Genomic DNA, 16,132 nt, shown 5'->3' on the forward strand with positions numbered 1-16,132 from the left:
AGTGTACATGAATACAAAATAAATATAGCCTGTTTGCTATGGCTAAGCAGCCCCAGCTTCCCAATATCCAGAAAACTGGAGTTCCATTTATATGTTGGTGGGAACAATCATGGAGAAGGTAATGCCTTGCTGCATTGGTAAATTTCCACTGAATTAATGAGGATTAGGCTATGTTTTGAACTAGGGGCATGAGCAATGTCCTCCTACTGTTTACAGACTAAATGGTCTGATTGTTTTAAGGTCATTCCTCTTTGCTGGACCCTCTCACTCCCCCAGTATTTTACCTGTGAAAATGTGGGCATTACATTTGAGGAAGTGTTAGGTGTGAGTGGGTCATGCTGACAATAAGTAAAGGTGTAAACAGAATCGACAGTTTGAGCTCTCTTTTGTGACACATACACAACAACTGCCTCAGCACAGTTTTCCAGTTCTAAAAAGATGCTACTTTTGATTTTTCCTGCAGAAAAAAAAAAGGAAAAATTTTGGAGGGAAAGCAAACACTTTGGATGGAGGAGGTACGTAGCTTAGTTATCTCAGACCACACACTTTGCAACTGCTCTTTCGGATGATATATGTGAGCCTGAAGTGAGAAAGCTTATTTAAAGAACTGATGACATTTTGACTTCTATTGCAACACACGATTAAAAAAAAATGTTTAAAAATATAGCTCATAGAATATAAAGCAAAGTAATCAGTATGTGTATAGTTACATTTCTGGAGTAATAAATAAGAAAACAGAGTACAGGGTGTTTCAAAAAGATGGACCTAACATATTACAATTACACAAAGATTTACAAATGGTTTAATGAGTTATAAGGTTTTAGTAACTTTTTCATAAATGCTCTATGTTCCCTCCACCTGCTGTACAGACAATATGTGTTTCATTCATGGGCTGTTTGTGGTTGCAGAGATACAGTGATTTCAAATTTGGTCCATCTTTTTGAAACACCTTGTATAAAACAGACTCTATTTGCTAAGCAATTCCTTTCCCAGTGCAGGTCTAGCATTATCAATATTAATCATAGAAATTACTAATTGCAGGAACAAGTACTCCCAGATATGAATTCTCTAAGATTTCAGAGACTAATTCACTTTGACTGCATTTCTAGAAATAGTTATCCTTGACAATAATGACAAGAAGTGATTTACTTGAGAAAAATATATTACGAAATAAAACAAATTACATTTAATCTCAGTTTTAGCATCTAGTTGTTATGCTGTGTCCAACACCGCAATATTAGAAATGATTCTCTTAAAAAAATGTCATTAAAAGCAACAGGTAAATAACAATGCAGCTGTTTTCTTTCATAAACATATTTAGAAACTAGGCCTTGTAATGTTATTTTTGAAATTGCCACATGCACCAAGCACCTTAAGCTATTAATAGCTTGACTGCCTGTGGCATGAAAAAACATCTTGTTGAATTAAAATGATCCTTGTATTCTTAGACTCCACAACTATGAATGTTAGCAGGAAAAAAAAATTAAACAACAACAAAAGTACACAAAAGGGAACAGATTAATTCTGACACAGTCGCTATGAAGTTATTGTGTTAAAGAATACATATAAAGCATAGACCCAACAGTATCGTATTTTGACACAGAACATGAGGTTTTTTGTATGGCTTTTGCATGGTTTTCTGCACGGGGAGAAATTTCAGGACATGTAAATATGGGAATCTGGATTTTCTGTCAGGGACTAAGTACCTAAAAGCCAACGATTGTCTTATGTAGCTCCTCTGCTCGCTCACAGACAGCCTCACTCAAAATGACACTAATTTCTAGAGCAATAATGGAATTTCTCTGACTTGTTGGGATGATGTGTGGTGTGGCATCAACATTTTGTGAAGCACCGATGCACTCAGGGTGCCGTAAAAAGGTGTTTTAACTTTCTAAGCAAGCACAGGTGTCAGGCAGAGGGACCCCGAGGTGACTGCTGGTTGTTCAAGTGCTGATTCTTTCATGTGTTACAATGCGAGACAGTGGAGATGGAACATCATTTAAATTAATAAAAAAAAATGCACCACAGACACCATATCACTAAGAAAGCCAGTAACTTTACTGATTTGTCTGCAAAATACAAATTATACCTTATTTCCAGCAGGAGAATCTTTTGAAATTTTCCCATTTTTGTTCACTACAGACAGCTGAATTAAGTCCCTTGAGATACACAGATGTGGTTTAACTTAGTTATAACATCTTGTCTTCTAGTGGCGACAAAGTCCAGCTTATGCCGCTGTGAGCCTCTACTTTAATATTTGTTGCAAATGCTTGTATGCTCCCATTTACAAGCTATTTTGTTATCACCATTGTTTTATGGAAGCAAATCCCCATGAAAGAGAAGAAAAAAAGAAAAAAAAAAGGATACAACAAACCATCTGAAGCAATCCAAGTGTAATGCCTGCGGTAACCCAGGTCTGATATTAGTTACTCCACAAAAGACTCTGGTACTGCATTTTTTTTTTTTTTAATGAGTTACTTAACTGACCTCTTTTTGAATCAAACTGAGGTATGGATCAGTCTGAGGTATGAGCAGGGAAGGTAGAAATGCAACACCTGATTGTGAAAATAATCAAACAGATACCTTTGATGCAGAAGGTCTGTGGCTCAAAGCTTGGATTGCTCCACATCTTTGGTTAAAATATATTAACAAAAGCCTTTTATTACATCTACAGTCTGAAGCATTCTAACAGACACCAATGTTCCATCAGTCCTTCAAGAGACCTGTAGTGGCAGGAAATTAATGCCATATAACTGACGACATCACAGCAGATGGCACAAACAGGAACAGATGAAGTATGCCATGTTTAGGCAACAGCCTTTATTGAGGTTTCAAGTGGCTTTTAAAAAATTACAAAGCATTTATCTTCAAGGCGAAGGAAGAAGGAAAACAAAACAGCTCTGTTAGGACTATAGATAAAAGAGGGTATATAGGATAACACGTACAATACAAAAGGGTTGACATCCTTGAAAACAGTCTATGAGTTCTTTTATTCTTACGCTAGCTTTACCTGAAAAAGATCTGAGGACAACAGATATTTTTATATTATTCATTAAAAACTGCTCAATTCCTCTTCCGGGAAAAATATAAGCCATTTTGTTATAAAACACAACTTTTGAAAAACACTGAAATGACAAAAGCTTTACTGCGAATGGCTCAATGCGTACAATATACAGGTTGTGCAGATAGGGTATATCATATAATTGTCACCAGCAATTAAACACTAACTGACAACACCTTTTAATAGAGGTTAGCTTAGCTATAACAATACTTGCAGATGTCTAGAATGCCACTTCAGGTGTTTGAACTTACAATTAAGAATGTTGCCTAAAACATTATATAGCATGGGTTAAGGTAAAGTAAATGTTAATACTCTTTCAGGGCTCTGCCCCAAACTCCTTAAATACAAAGGAATCACACAATAAACCCAAATTAGCTTTGCAAATACAATAAATGGTAAGGTACAGATAAAGGAACAAGAAAGGTAGACAGCTATAGTTTACAGAAAGTGACTTCACAATCAAAGTTGTGCTTCTTATCATTAGATCAGTTTGCAAATATGCATTATCCCCCACAATTTTGCCAGTAAAAGTTAGCTGCCCTCTGCAGCAGGAACAAGAGGGATGACTGGCATTTATTTTCACGTGATTCTGTTCTACTCGTGTTTATATAAAAATCACTGTCAGAGTTAATATAAATTGCCCAGGCAATACTTTTCACGCTACTTTCTGCTTAGTTACTTGCAGTAATATATTACACTGCATCTTCGTTAAATACGATATCTTTCCTTTTTCATGCGTTGCTGAGGCAAATCGCAAGGTAAACTATTAATATGGCTATTCTTCATATATCAATAGACCAAATCCCCTTCCCCACTGACAAGTTTCTACTACAATACTGATAAAGTTGTATTTTTTCTTGAAATGACAAGGTACATTTGTGATATATTTGCATATTTTTGACACACCAAAGTTTAAAATTCTCAGAAGAGAATACGAATATAGGTTCATTTGAAGGTGAAGAAAGTGGTTTCAAAAACAGGTTTTTTTTGTGTTTTAAAATTAATTATGGGCCCCATTTTGCCTTTTTTTTTGTTTTGTTTTTTGTTTTTTGTTTTTTTTTTTTTTTTTTTTAACATGCGTATCTTTTTCTTTACCCTGCAGATTGCTGCATGAGATAAGATGGATGCATTAGTAGCACAGTATTCTCCTTAAATTGTTTCCAGATTATGCACTAGCCCCTGCACGGCTGAGAGTGCCTGTAAGGCAGGCTTCTATAAAGTCACGACGAGTGGAAAGCGTATATCTTAATGCACACTATAGCCTGTTCACCATTCTTTACTACAGAGAGGAATACCCTATTATTGAGCAGTGCACAGCAACTGCTTGTAAGGGTGGGAAACAGTGTTGATTTCCCTTACCAAAATATTCTGTATTGATTTAGCTGTCGCAGCTGTATCCTTCATCATAGTGTCAATGTATGTAGGTGAGAGTTGGAAGGACTCTTGGAAAAAAGGAGTAATATTACAGTTTTACTATGGCACTAACATTTTGCTTAAACACTTTTCCCCTTCAACAGAAAGGTTAAACTGAAACACTTGAATATACCATTTTCTTCTGAAAAACAAAAGGGACAAAGAGGGACTTAAAGAAATGAAACATTCCCTCTGGTCAAGCTATTTTAGTCAAAGGAACAACACGAGGCAGGAGAAAATGTGGATGCCATATACTGATGCTGGGGTGCAAACACACGGGGGGACGTTGTTCAACAATGTGCCCGCCGTGAGATGACGTGACCGTGGAGGTCCAAGAGGACCAGAGACCCGATGGCTAACATTGGCTGAGCGCGACCAACTGACTTTTGAATGGTCCTTTAACTGATGCTATCTCTAAGAGTTTTAAATCTGTGAGAGAGTGGGGTTAATCTTCATAATGGGCATGTTTGCTCTGATCCCTCCCTTTAACTCTCCCTACTGCCTCTGCAAATATTCACCTGCACTCACATAACTGACAGCCGTTAGAGCTGTACATCCAATTCTGACAGGCAGAATACCAGCTTCATTAATGAGAAAGGGCCAAGTTATGCCACTTTGTCATTCAACCTATAGAAAACTACAAGATACGCAGGACATTAAGTAATAGAAGGGCCCTTAACTTGTTACAATGCACAAAACAGCATGAAAGAACTAATCAGTATATACAATGGATCGCAGTTCACCCAACTGATTGTAAAATGCTGTATTAAAATGGTTTAAGTTGTTACACTGTGGGTAAATTCTAACTTTTTACAGATCAGTCTTTCAACAGCTGACTTCGATCTGTAAAATGTATACCCAGTAAAAGAAAACCGAAAGAAAATAGTTAAATGTGCAACTGCACAAATATAATTCCCCACTATTAAGATAACAAAAACTTTTGCTATTACCATAATTATTATATATATTAGAAAGCTATACACAAGCATGTTAATTTCACAGATTTTTTTAAAAGATTCTTAATATTTTATATAATTAGAAATACACATTTCAAAAACAAAACTTCTGCAAAGAGAAAACAGTTATCTTGGTTAGCAAAGCATGGAGTTCTTCATGGCTTAGGGTAGTGCTTTCTATACAAAAAGTCCTTTTTGTTTGTTTCTTCAGGACTGTTTAAAAGATTAGCGAAGCTATCAAGGAAAAAAAGAACACATTTTGGCTTAAGGAAACTACAAAAGCCACAAATGCTTTGCAAACTCTGTCTTACTTTTTAATATGAAAATAAGCAAAATGTAATGTACATATTTTTATATTTTTTTTATTTAATAAATGATGCAGACCCAGAATTTTTAAAATTAAATATGTTAGCCCTCGAACTCAACACTTTTACAAGTATGGTCCTCTTTAAATGTTTTGATCCTTTTTAACTGAGTGCCATACTCTGATGATATGCTTGCATGTTTGTGAGCATTTTCGGTATGTTAGGTGACCCAGTCTCTTTCCAGCATCAATTCACGGCCACCCAACTGCTGGGTCTGTCAAAACATCTGTACATTTTCTATATGTTGCATAACAGCTGCTTTCTCTCTCAGTAAAGATCTGCCATTTCTGGCAAATGTTTTTTACCTTTTTGTCTATTTACATGTAAATAACGTTGAACCTGCAACATGACACTATCTATTGTAACATACATTTTGCAAGGGAGCACAACAGTGAAAAGAAGTTAGCCTTAAAATCTATTTTGTACAAGTGTTCTGTTGTACAACTCAAGTGCTAAGCTTATCTCAGCATTTCTGTTTATCCTTATACTGTATCACTGAGGCAATTTAAAAGTACTTTTACAAAACAGAGTACCTGACTTTTTTTTTTTTTTTTTTTCCACACACGGCACATATAATGCATATCGACCCCCCCTCCCCCATTAAGGTATAGCACACACACTGCAAGAAAAAAAAAAAAAAACAACAGAAAAAAACCTAATAGGTAATAATGTTATCATGTCGCCCATCCTTCAGAGAGCCGCATACGCTTGACAGAGGGGCTTTCCCTTTCGTCCGGCGAAGGTCTGGTGAGTCCAATGGGGGAGTGGAATTCGTTCCGGTGATCTTCTCGGTCACTTCCATCGTAGGAACTGCTACAGCTGCTCAAACTGTCGACAGGAGATCTCCCCGCCTCATGGCGCGTGTGCTGTGGGTATCTCGAGGGTGTGGTGGTACGGTCTCTAGGAGGAGAAACAGGTTCTGACTTGATGTTGAGGCTTTGAGTAGAAGGCAGGGAGAGATTTGTACTCTGAGATAAATGAGTGCTAGTGCAAGCTCTGTAGGAGGAAAGGAAACCCAGTTACAGACGGAGGAGGCATGGAGCCCCCAGATATGCACAAACACTCACACGAAACACCAGTGTAAAGGCTCGTGCCAGGACCAGGACATGCGGAGGGCAGGAGGACACTTTTCTGGGCAGAATTCACAAATCCAAAGAGACAAAAGCACCACAAATGTGGTTGGCTTGAGCAGGACATGCCCTCTGTTTGAAAGGAGGTCTCACTTTCAGTCTCTCTCTTTTCCTTTTTTTTTTTTGACTCAAGTGTCACAACAAATTTTGGAAGGCGAGCCTTTGCACTGTTGGAACCACCTGCAGGTTTCTTTATAACTAATGCTTGTGTGTGTGTATGCACCGGCTGAGCCAGGGGAGGCATGGAATTTCTGCTGGGATTAATCCAATTAGTTTGAATGCACCCAACAATTTTTTTGGCTGTTCATTTCAACCCATGACTTCAGATGCAAAACAGAAACAAAAAAATTGGGCCAGGCGTATTTTATATCTTTCAGAATAGAGTTGAAATTACTGCTTCTAGAACTGACAGTAATAAAACACCACAGGCAGGCAAGAATTTAGATACGATTTTATGGTTTGAATCTATGAATTCCTAACTCAGTCCAGAATGCTTTTGAATAAAGAACCAAAGAAGCTGAAGAGTAGTGGAAGATGTCAGAGGATTGTACTGTTTGCCTGTAGGAAAGCCCAGCTCAAAGGATGCTCCAAGCATCAAGAGAAACCTCTACACTAAAACTTTTTCAAAGGCGAACTATATAACTGTTCTAAGCGCACTTTTGTGGGCAGGTAGTGGCAGAGCAAAGCTGAAACAGGCAGGGAGGAGAGTGAATACTGAGAATGTGCTTTATGGGAGAAAATGAGATCACTTGCATTTGCAGGATGTTTTGTACAAAAGCACCACCTCCTGGCAAAACCCGGCTCTTCTCTTCGTTATTAAAATAAAAGTTCTCAACACGCAGATCACATTATGTTCCACTTCAGGGAACATTTACTAGGCTGAAGTTAGTGTCTAAACCCAGACACAGTTTCCAGGTTTCTAGTAGTGAGTATTTATATATAATTGAAGGCAGTAGGGGCAACAGGCCACTTGGCCTCAGAATATTTCAAACCCAAAGGAATGTGCAGGGATTTTTACTACAAACAAGAATTTTCAGGATTTGGAAGTCATTTTCAAACATGTAGAAGAAACAACTAAGTTTAGATGTGGTCTTTTAATTTATTGAAATATCCTGCTTTTCCTGATATCCCATTAACTGGGAATTAAGCTTTACTGAAGCAACATTTACTGTAACTTTGACGAAAGGTAAAATGTTTTCTTTTCTTCTGCTAAATTTAAAATGGAACTATATGGCTTCAATATCGAATGATATCAGCTGCTTTGACCAGGAATTGTTGCAGTATTTAATGATGAATGTATCTTGTTAGAAAACAGAGAAAACAGGATGTTCTACCTCTAATTGCTTTTATCTACCCTTCATTCCTGTACAGATGAGTGTATCAACATTTGCAGTGATCCCTTTCGTAAGTCACAGAGTTAGTGAGTAATAGACCTCAAAGTAGCAAATAGAAGCATTTTTTGGCAAAGAGGACATTTTCTTTGCTTTCATAACTATTAAATTAACATTAACTTCATCTTTCCAGTTTAGTGAAATATTCCACTCATTTCCTGAGAACTTGTTGGAAAGAATACAAGAATAATTATATATATATACACATACATATATATATGTTGTGGTTTTTTTTTTTTTTCTGCTTTTCATTTCCAGTGACTGTATTTTTCTGTTGCTTAGGAGGTGCTAAGGCTTCACCTGGGAAAACAGGCTGCCAGTTTAGCGTGTATGGTAAGATTATATATACTTTAGATGCCAAGCTTACAGCTAAACCTGAAAGTCCTCTAGTACAGCATGGTGGAACTTAGGGATTTGATTTAGAACTGTTTGATATAAGCAGGTGACATGTCACTTTGCAAAGCTGGGGACAGCTAAAACCCATGCTAGTTAAAAACAACCATATTCAGTCAAATTTGTTCACGTGGAATATACTCGCATCCTATTGTGAACAACAGAACAAATCTAGAGGGGTAAACTGCATTTTCTATGAAACAGAGCTAGTTTTGCTACACTGCAATGTTGCTTTTTTAACATTGTTTCAGAAGTAAGTGTGAGAATGCATGTCTATTGGCTTTTCTTCAGATTTCCTGTGATTCATCGGGGGGTTAAGTGAATACCTGGCATACAAATTTGTGGCAGTTTTAAAAATGCTGCAGATGGATCTGCATTTTGAACACTTCTTTGTAAACTGAAAAATGGTTAAGAATTCATTTTGGCAGGTCAGAACTAAATTTGTGACTTTTAAAACAATATAAATAAATTCAAGCAATTATTTCGTGTCCTTTTTTTTTAATATAGTATTTTTTCTGCTACAGCTATTTTTGAATTTTAACATCTGGTGTTTTTTTGTGACTATAATTTACACTATTTCATTAGAATTCTCTGAAACATTTTTATGAGAATGTCATGTAAGCTAAAATGGTCAACTACAAGAGAAAACTACTGTTACATTTAGATCTGAATGGTGGAACAGTACATAATTATGTGCAGCCTTTAGACCTGTAATCTAAACAGAGGATTGACTTCTATTTAGAATAGAAGCTGTATTACAAAATGATTTATTTTCGCATATGCTTGTGTGTGAGTGTAGAAACAGATGTACCTATATGTATCAATGTATATTTTACACTATTGCTTCATATAATTATGTAATTTTGATCCAGGCATGCCCTGTTTTCGTCATCTGAAACCTACACTGAGTTCACTGAAAAACAAACAGGTTTTGGATATGGAAAATCCACAGAGAAAATAAAACAAGTTACTTGAAAGGATTGTGTATAATTATAAGCACTCAATAAGTGCCATGCAGTCCACTCATGTTGACATAATCACCTTCTTCCACATATTGTATGAAAACATTTGATTTCATGTGGACAACGAAGAAAATTAATGTTTTAATTTTGCACAGCAGTTCCTATTGAGACCAGTATAGTGAAAAATGTGGCATTTACGCAGAACACAACAACCACACGGGAGAAATGCTGGTTTGTATCTGGGTTCAATGCCTCTGCCGTGCAAGGGGTGGGAAGCGAGTCAGGATGCAACAAGCTGTCAAGTGGGTTCAGTCGTTGTTGGTGCCAGGGAGATCAGTTCTGTGTTTGTCTCCGTCTGTTCGAATCTCCAACGGGGATGGAAGCTCAGCGTGCACAGGTAGAAGGGCAGGTGTGAGTAGGTGATGAGCAAGGACAGGAACATGCACCAGATAAATGGGATTTTTTCAGAGGGAGAGAGTGGTTTCTTAAATGAAGAAAGAGCCTCACATACCTTTTCTTTTATGCCCACAGTTGCCTTTCTAAATTAGTTTACTTCTTCACTTTGTATAATTTTCCCCAATAAATATATATAAGGAACCATTGGGAATACACTGCAAAATTTAGTTATGTAACTTTTGTTATGTGCTAGCCTGTAACTAGGGGAAGAGAGGATATTTTTTACTTGCTAGCAATACAGCCTTACACCCTACCTTCTGCTTCTCTTTCAGGTAAAAGCAAAGTTGTGTTTTCCTATTTTTTGATAAAAGTAAAAGCAGAATAAGAATTTCTGTGCCAAGGTATTTTGATTAGCACATTAAGGTCTACACTTCAAAAATAAATTTATAAACAAAGAATAATATGAAACTGAATCATTGGAACACCTTATAGAATCATACAATGTACTGCTTATTTACAATGGTAGTACAAGTAAAAAGGCTTAATCCTAAATAGATAAGGCTTTTATTCAAAACAAAGAATTTGCGCCAGAACTGGTACAAAGTCATAAACGTGATGTCACTGCATCTAAATTTTTCAGTAAAAATGGTTCAATTGAGAATAATTACCCACACCTAGCTATGGCTATTACCTATTCAAAATTAATTGTTGCTAAATAATAAGCTTGCTATGTAAAAGTCACAGAACAAGTCCACAGTGTGCATGGATTTGGGCAATTTTTTGTTCCGGTTGGTAAAAGTTTGGGGAAAATTCTTTTACGTAAATCATTATCTATACTAAAGATTCTTCAGATGAAATACTATGACTGCATTTCTATGTTTGCACTTATAATTTAGGAAAGACAAATTTTCACCTGCGGATGATACCTGAGGAAGAAAATATTCTTTCTTAGACTGAGAAATATGGACGAAAGAACATTTTCCATATAATGGACTTGTGCCTAAAAAAGTTGAGGTCATTTATTTCAAAGTTTGGAATGGAATTCTCTTTTGGTCAGCAGCAATTAACTTTTAGTAGAGTCTTTGCTTCATGTTAAATAAGAAGTAATCTGGTCTGTAAGAGACACTGCAGCAATATTCAGAAAAAATCCCAAAGTTTCGGGGGCATTGCTTGTCAATAGAATTTGTGTGTATTTTTTCCACATGAAGACCTAGTTAAAAGAGTGGAGGGTGTTGGTCTCTTCTCCCAGGTAACAAGCGATAGGACGAGAGGAAATGGCCTCAAATTGTGCCAGGGGAGGTTTAGATGGGATATTAGGAAAATATTCTTCTCAGAAGGGGTTGTCAGGCATTGGAACAGGCTGCCCAGGGAAGGGGTGGAATCATCATCCCTGAAGGGGTTTAAAAGGCACGTAGATGAGGTTCTTAGGGACATGGGTTAGTGCCAGTGTTGGGTTAATGGTTGGACTTGATGATCTTGAGGGTCTCTTCTAACCAAAATTATTCTATGTTTCTATGATTCTATGAAAAGCTGCTCAGACATGGGAAGCGAACCGCTCCCACATCCTCAGGTATTTGCCCTAAAGCCCACGGGCACTACTATGATTTCTTGTTGCAGGGCCAACATGAAGAGTTAGAATTAGGTTGTAGAGGTCTCCAGTTATCTTAAAAATGGTTCTGACAGTGCTGCTGAAATGGTTGGGGACTTATCTGGAGCAAGCCAATGCATTTAACCATATCCTATTCTATTACTGACCGTATTCTTCTGCCACTCTTTGAGGAAGAAGAGCTGGTTTTCACCCTTGGGCTCCAGCAAAAACCAAAACCTGCTGGAGAACTAGGATGTCTTTTCCAGTAACTCTGTTTTCTTACAGGTCTTTACAGCCCAATGTTATCTCACCTCACACTTCCCAAATCTTTCCAGTCTACAACCTCACTCAGTACAGGGATTTGGATTGTCAAACCCTTTCTAGATGTATTTTCTCAAATGCTTGGGGATGATCATAGTTTTGTGTGATTGTTTTTAATATTCTTGAAAATTCTAGCTCAGGTTGACATGGACTGAATATGTTCTGCATAACTTTGAGTTTCTCAAGTAATCCAAGCATCAACACAGGTTCTTTTGCATATAGAACTCAGTAACCAAAATAAAATAAAGAAATGCTTATTATTTTCTGCACAGATAGAAGACTTCTCCAGAACTGTCAGTGAAGCAGCTTTCATAGCTGAATTCATTTAAAAATCACTGAAAAAATAATGATAAAAGTAGCAACTCAGAATGTATTCTGCCAGCCAAAGCCATTACACTTAGACATTCTGTGATATGAATTAGAAACAGATGACGATGTGTGACATATCTGAAAAGGCATGTAGTTAGTTTAGGATTTAATTTTTTTTTTTTGGTTAACCAAATAGCCTTATTACATTCCTTGGTACACCACTGAAAACAATCAGCTTATTGTAAGGTTATACATTGATATCTAACATGTGAGTTTTCAATTTATTTGAGACTTTATGTCTTTAGTTGTATGGTTAGTCTGAATGTTGCCCCAAAACAGTGCAAAATCAAAAAGAAAATAGAAGAAGCGTAAGAAAAAGCTATTAAGACTATTTTTTCTAGCACAACAAATATTTCAGTTGTATGTTTTTATGTAGTTAGTATCTACATATGCTTATATATATTGAAGTGAGGTTCAAAAAAATTATATTTCATCTGAAACACTTGTATAGCTGTCTTTTAAAAAACCAAACTCTTTGTACGTGGTAAGGAAATTACATTAAGCTACAAAATGTGGTTGAATAAATTAGAAGGAGAACTTTGAAATTTAAACCACATTTATAGTATTGAGTAGTTTCACATGATGTCAATCATCTTGCAAAAATATAGTGCATATGTGCAAAACCTCTGTCTAAAAAAAAAAGTTTACTTTTCAAATGCATGTGAATTAAATTTCTCCTCATAAGTACACTCCAGTTGTTTTCAGCTTCTATTTTTATAATTAAAATTAAAAAAATTCAAACATGTCTAGCCATACCTTAGGCTACGCATGTGTGCTGGTGAAAGCCTACAATCTTACTCAACAGAAACCGCGGATATTGGGATTTTTGAAAATCGTACTCTTAAAATTCACGTCAACAAGCCAATAGGTTGCTTTTTCAAGAATGCATTAGGTGACTTGCCTGTGTGAATTTTCACACTTTTGAAAACCCTGAAATGATTTAGCAGTGAGCTTCACCAATTTTGAACAAATGTCTTGAAACTAGCCACTAGAGGGCACGAATACTTCTGTCCTCCTCAACACAGGCAAATCACAATGGGTTTTGTGGGTTTATGGTTCTTAGGCCTAATTTTATTATTTGCTTGTAGAAAACATTTCTAGGGAAATGAAACTTGAATGTCACAGGTGAGCAGAAGGGAGTATGTGATTATTATATAAGGCTAAGGCTTAATCTCAGGTCAAATCACTAGGTCACTACACTGGGTTAAAAATATTTAGGAAGTTTTCAAGTTTACTGTAAAAGTTTGTGCTATAGTAAGTGAAATAGAAGGCATAAATAGCATGATACAGCAACAGCACAATATAAGTATTTAGTCTGGTCTTCAGTAGTGAAATAAAATGCTATTTAAAGAAATAAAGAGTAATACATGATGAGCAGTCTTTACTACACTACTGAGAAAATGTCATGGACACAGAATATTTCATTTTAGCTACGTAGCAAACTTTTAATGAAATAAGCAGTTCCAGTTTTGGGAAACGGAGCTCTTACACACAGCAAATATATGCTGACATGTTATCTTGATATATTTCAGATTTGGGATTACTAGGGAGGCTGAAGTCACTATAGAACAATAAAATAAAGAAAACACTGCTTACCCCAATTGACTGAGGGCAGATGGTGGCATGTTATGTAGGTGTTGCTGTTGCCAGCCAGTCACAGAACCAAGATGGAGAGCACTGGCTGTATTAAACCCAGAGAGAGATGATATGTCTGCACTACTCAGAGAATATTCTAGATTTGAAAACAGAAAAGACAACAATTAAAAGAGAATTAAAGAGGAAGCAATTAAACAATAACTAGCATCGTAATTTTCGCATGTCACTTTATAAGCCTTTTAATTTTAATTATACCAATCACATTAAGTTGCAGCAGAAAAAACTAGGCCTTCCTCTTCATTCAACTCATTAACTTTGGAGCAAATAATGCACTAATAATTATGCTGTAATTTAGCAGGGCTTCTCTGGATCTATGAGATCCAAAGCACTCTTAGCCTCTGTATCCACTGTAACCTCAGATGCATCCTCACAGAGTGAAAAACTTGAAAAAACATCGTAATACTTCAGTTTCAGTCTTCCTTGCAGAACCTAGCAGTCAGCCTGTGTCTGACCAACGTGTGTCTTGTCTTAAGAGTGTTGGATCTGCACGTCTGCATATTGTATACAGCAAAAATGTTCAGTGGGAACTGGAAAGGATCTCTTGAGGCTCCATTTCTAGTCTGATAGCCCACAAAGTTATTGAGCTCTGTTGTGAAGCCAATGGAGCCGCTTGCTCCCACCACCCTTATGGCATTAGGAAAGTGCACTCAACCACATGAAATTACCTGTGGTGCTAGAAAGATTAAGAAATTTCTTTTAAGTTACATTTTTTATTAAAGCTAATGAAAGAAAGCTATCAAAGTGGTTTTCCGTTTGAACAAAATAGCTAACTTTTAAATAGATATGTCTCAAGTTACTGACAGATGCAGAATAAGTAAATGAAGTGTTAAAGCATATTGGCTACGAATTTTTCAGTTTCTCCCAACGAATATTAGCTACTTCATTAGTACTGAGATAGACATTTGTCAGCATCTTGCTCCCTCCCCCACCTTTTACATCTTGCACCGATACTTACCAGTACCATATGTTGTTGAGATGGCTGATGGGTATCCTCCCATCCCTTGCCCTGGTAGAGTAGGAGTTGCTACGGAAACCACTGGAGTAGCCAATGACTGAGCAGACTGGGAGTTATTTATCCTCTGATTCTTTTAAAGTAAGTAAAATAGACATATTATTGACTAGTTTTAAGTCAGTTGAGTGTGTTAGCTTTCTGGGTGTGTTTTGTGCACGAGAAATACAGGCTGGTACGAATTTCTAGAAATTAATCATTTAACATGTGGCTTTTATGAACTCTGCCAACCCTATCATTTACAAGCCTTCAAGAGACCAGTTGTCACCATAGTAACCCATTACATCAGTATCTCCTAGGTAACTGAACTAGTAACAAGTAAGATTGCCTTTATTGGAGTAAAAGAACAGATCGTGTGAAAAACTACTGAAATACGTAAACTCTATTCCCATTGTTTTTCTTTTCATTCAATTGGAAAAAAAAAAAAAGGAAAAGAAGTGAAAGAAAAAAACCCCAAACACTGTCCTACTGGATTTTATGCTTTGAAAGTGAGGGGCACCCCGAGATTGCTGAAGGCTGAACTCTTACCAGCAGATGGTGCTCTGACTACTTAATTTTTGTGCGATAAAGCAAACTTCAGGATCCTTAGGTAGCACAGCAGTTACACATTTATACTTAACTCCAGGGCACTAGATGTTGCAGTGTAAAAACTGCACCTGAGAACACTAATCCTGCGAGTAGTAGGATAAAATGACCTGAGAGCCACCAAAAAAATGTCATAAGGGTGCACCATCTTCAACAGCAGAAGTTTGCATGGTCTCAAAGCACCAGTAACAAGAAAGCTTTATTCTAGCATGCATAATTTGAATATGTGCAAAAACTGCACTTGGCCTTCCCATACTGCTGTATTTCAAAAATTATCATGACCTTTTTGTTCACAAAATAGTTACGGTAAAGTTTTTCATTTTATTTCAATCAACACTTCACCTACACATGTACCAATCATCAAAAGAACTGATTTTTTTTCCTCATTATTAAGATGAACATCACTACCACTTACCAGAAGCAGATCAACATCCTCAGACTGAGTGCATAGGAAAGGAGCATTAAAAATTAGTGAATATAAATATTTACCAGGATGCAGATTTCTAGCCTAGGGAATACCTTCATCTGATAGGGGGA

At 36.7% G+C, this 16,132-nt stretch overlaps 1 protein-coding gene across 14 annotated transcripts in view; it reads right to left on the reverse strand.

The window, feature by feature from the left end:
• Positions 1–2,036: 2,036 nt before the first annotated feature.
• Positions 2,037–16,132, reverse strand: part of MEF2C (myocyte enhancer factor 2C) — a 140,398-nt gene continuing 126,302 nt past the window's right edge. For 11 of the 14 annotated variants that reach the window (XM_065656252.1, XM_065656250.1, XM_065656251.1 and 8 more), the window contains 3 exons: positions 14,957–15,086; positions 13,942–14,077; positions 2,037–6,791 (listed from right to left, as the gene is read on the reverse strand). In XM_065656252.1, the coding sequence (XP_065512324.1) occupies positions 6,470–6,791; positions 13,942–14,077; positions 14,957–15,086 (588 nt within the window). In that variant the 3' untranslated portion in view covers positions 2,037–6,469. The remainder of the gene's footprint in view (positions 6,792–13,941; positions 14,078–14,956; positions 15,087–16,132) is intronic. The other 3 variants (XM_065656264.1, XM_065656262.1, XM_065656263.1) reach the window with 1 other exon arrangement.

Source organism: Caloenas nicobarica, chromosome Z (assembly GCF_036013445.1).
Source record: "Caloenas nicobarica isolate bCalNic1 chromosome Z, bCalNic1.hap1, whole genome shotgun sequence".
Taxonomy (NCBI): Eukaryota; Metazoa; Chordata; class Aves; order Columbiformes; family Columbidae; genus Caloenas; species Caloenas nicobarica.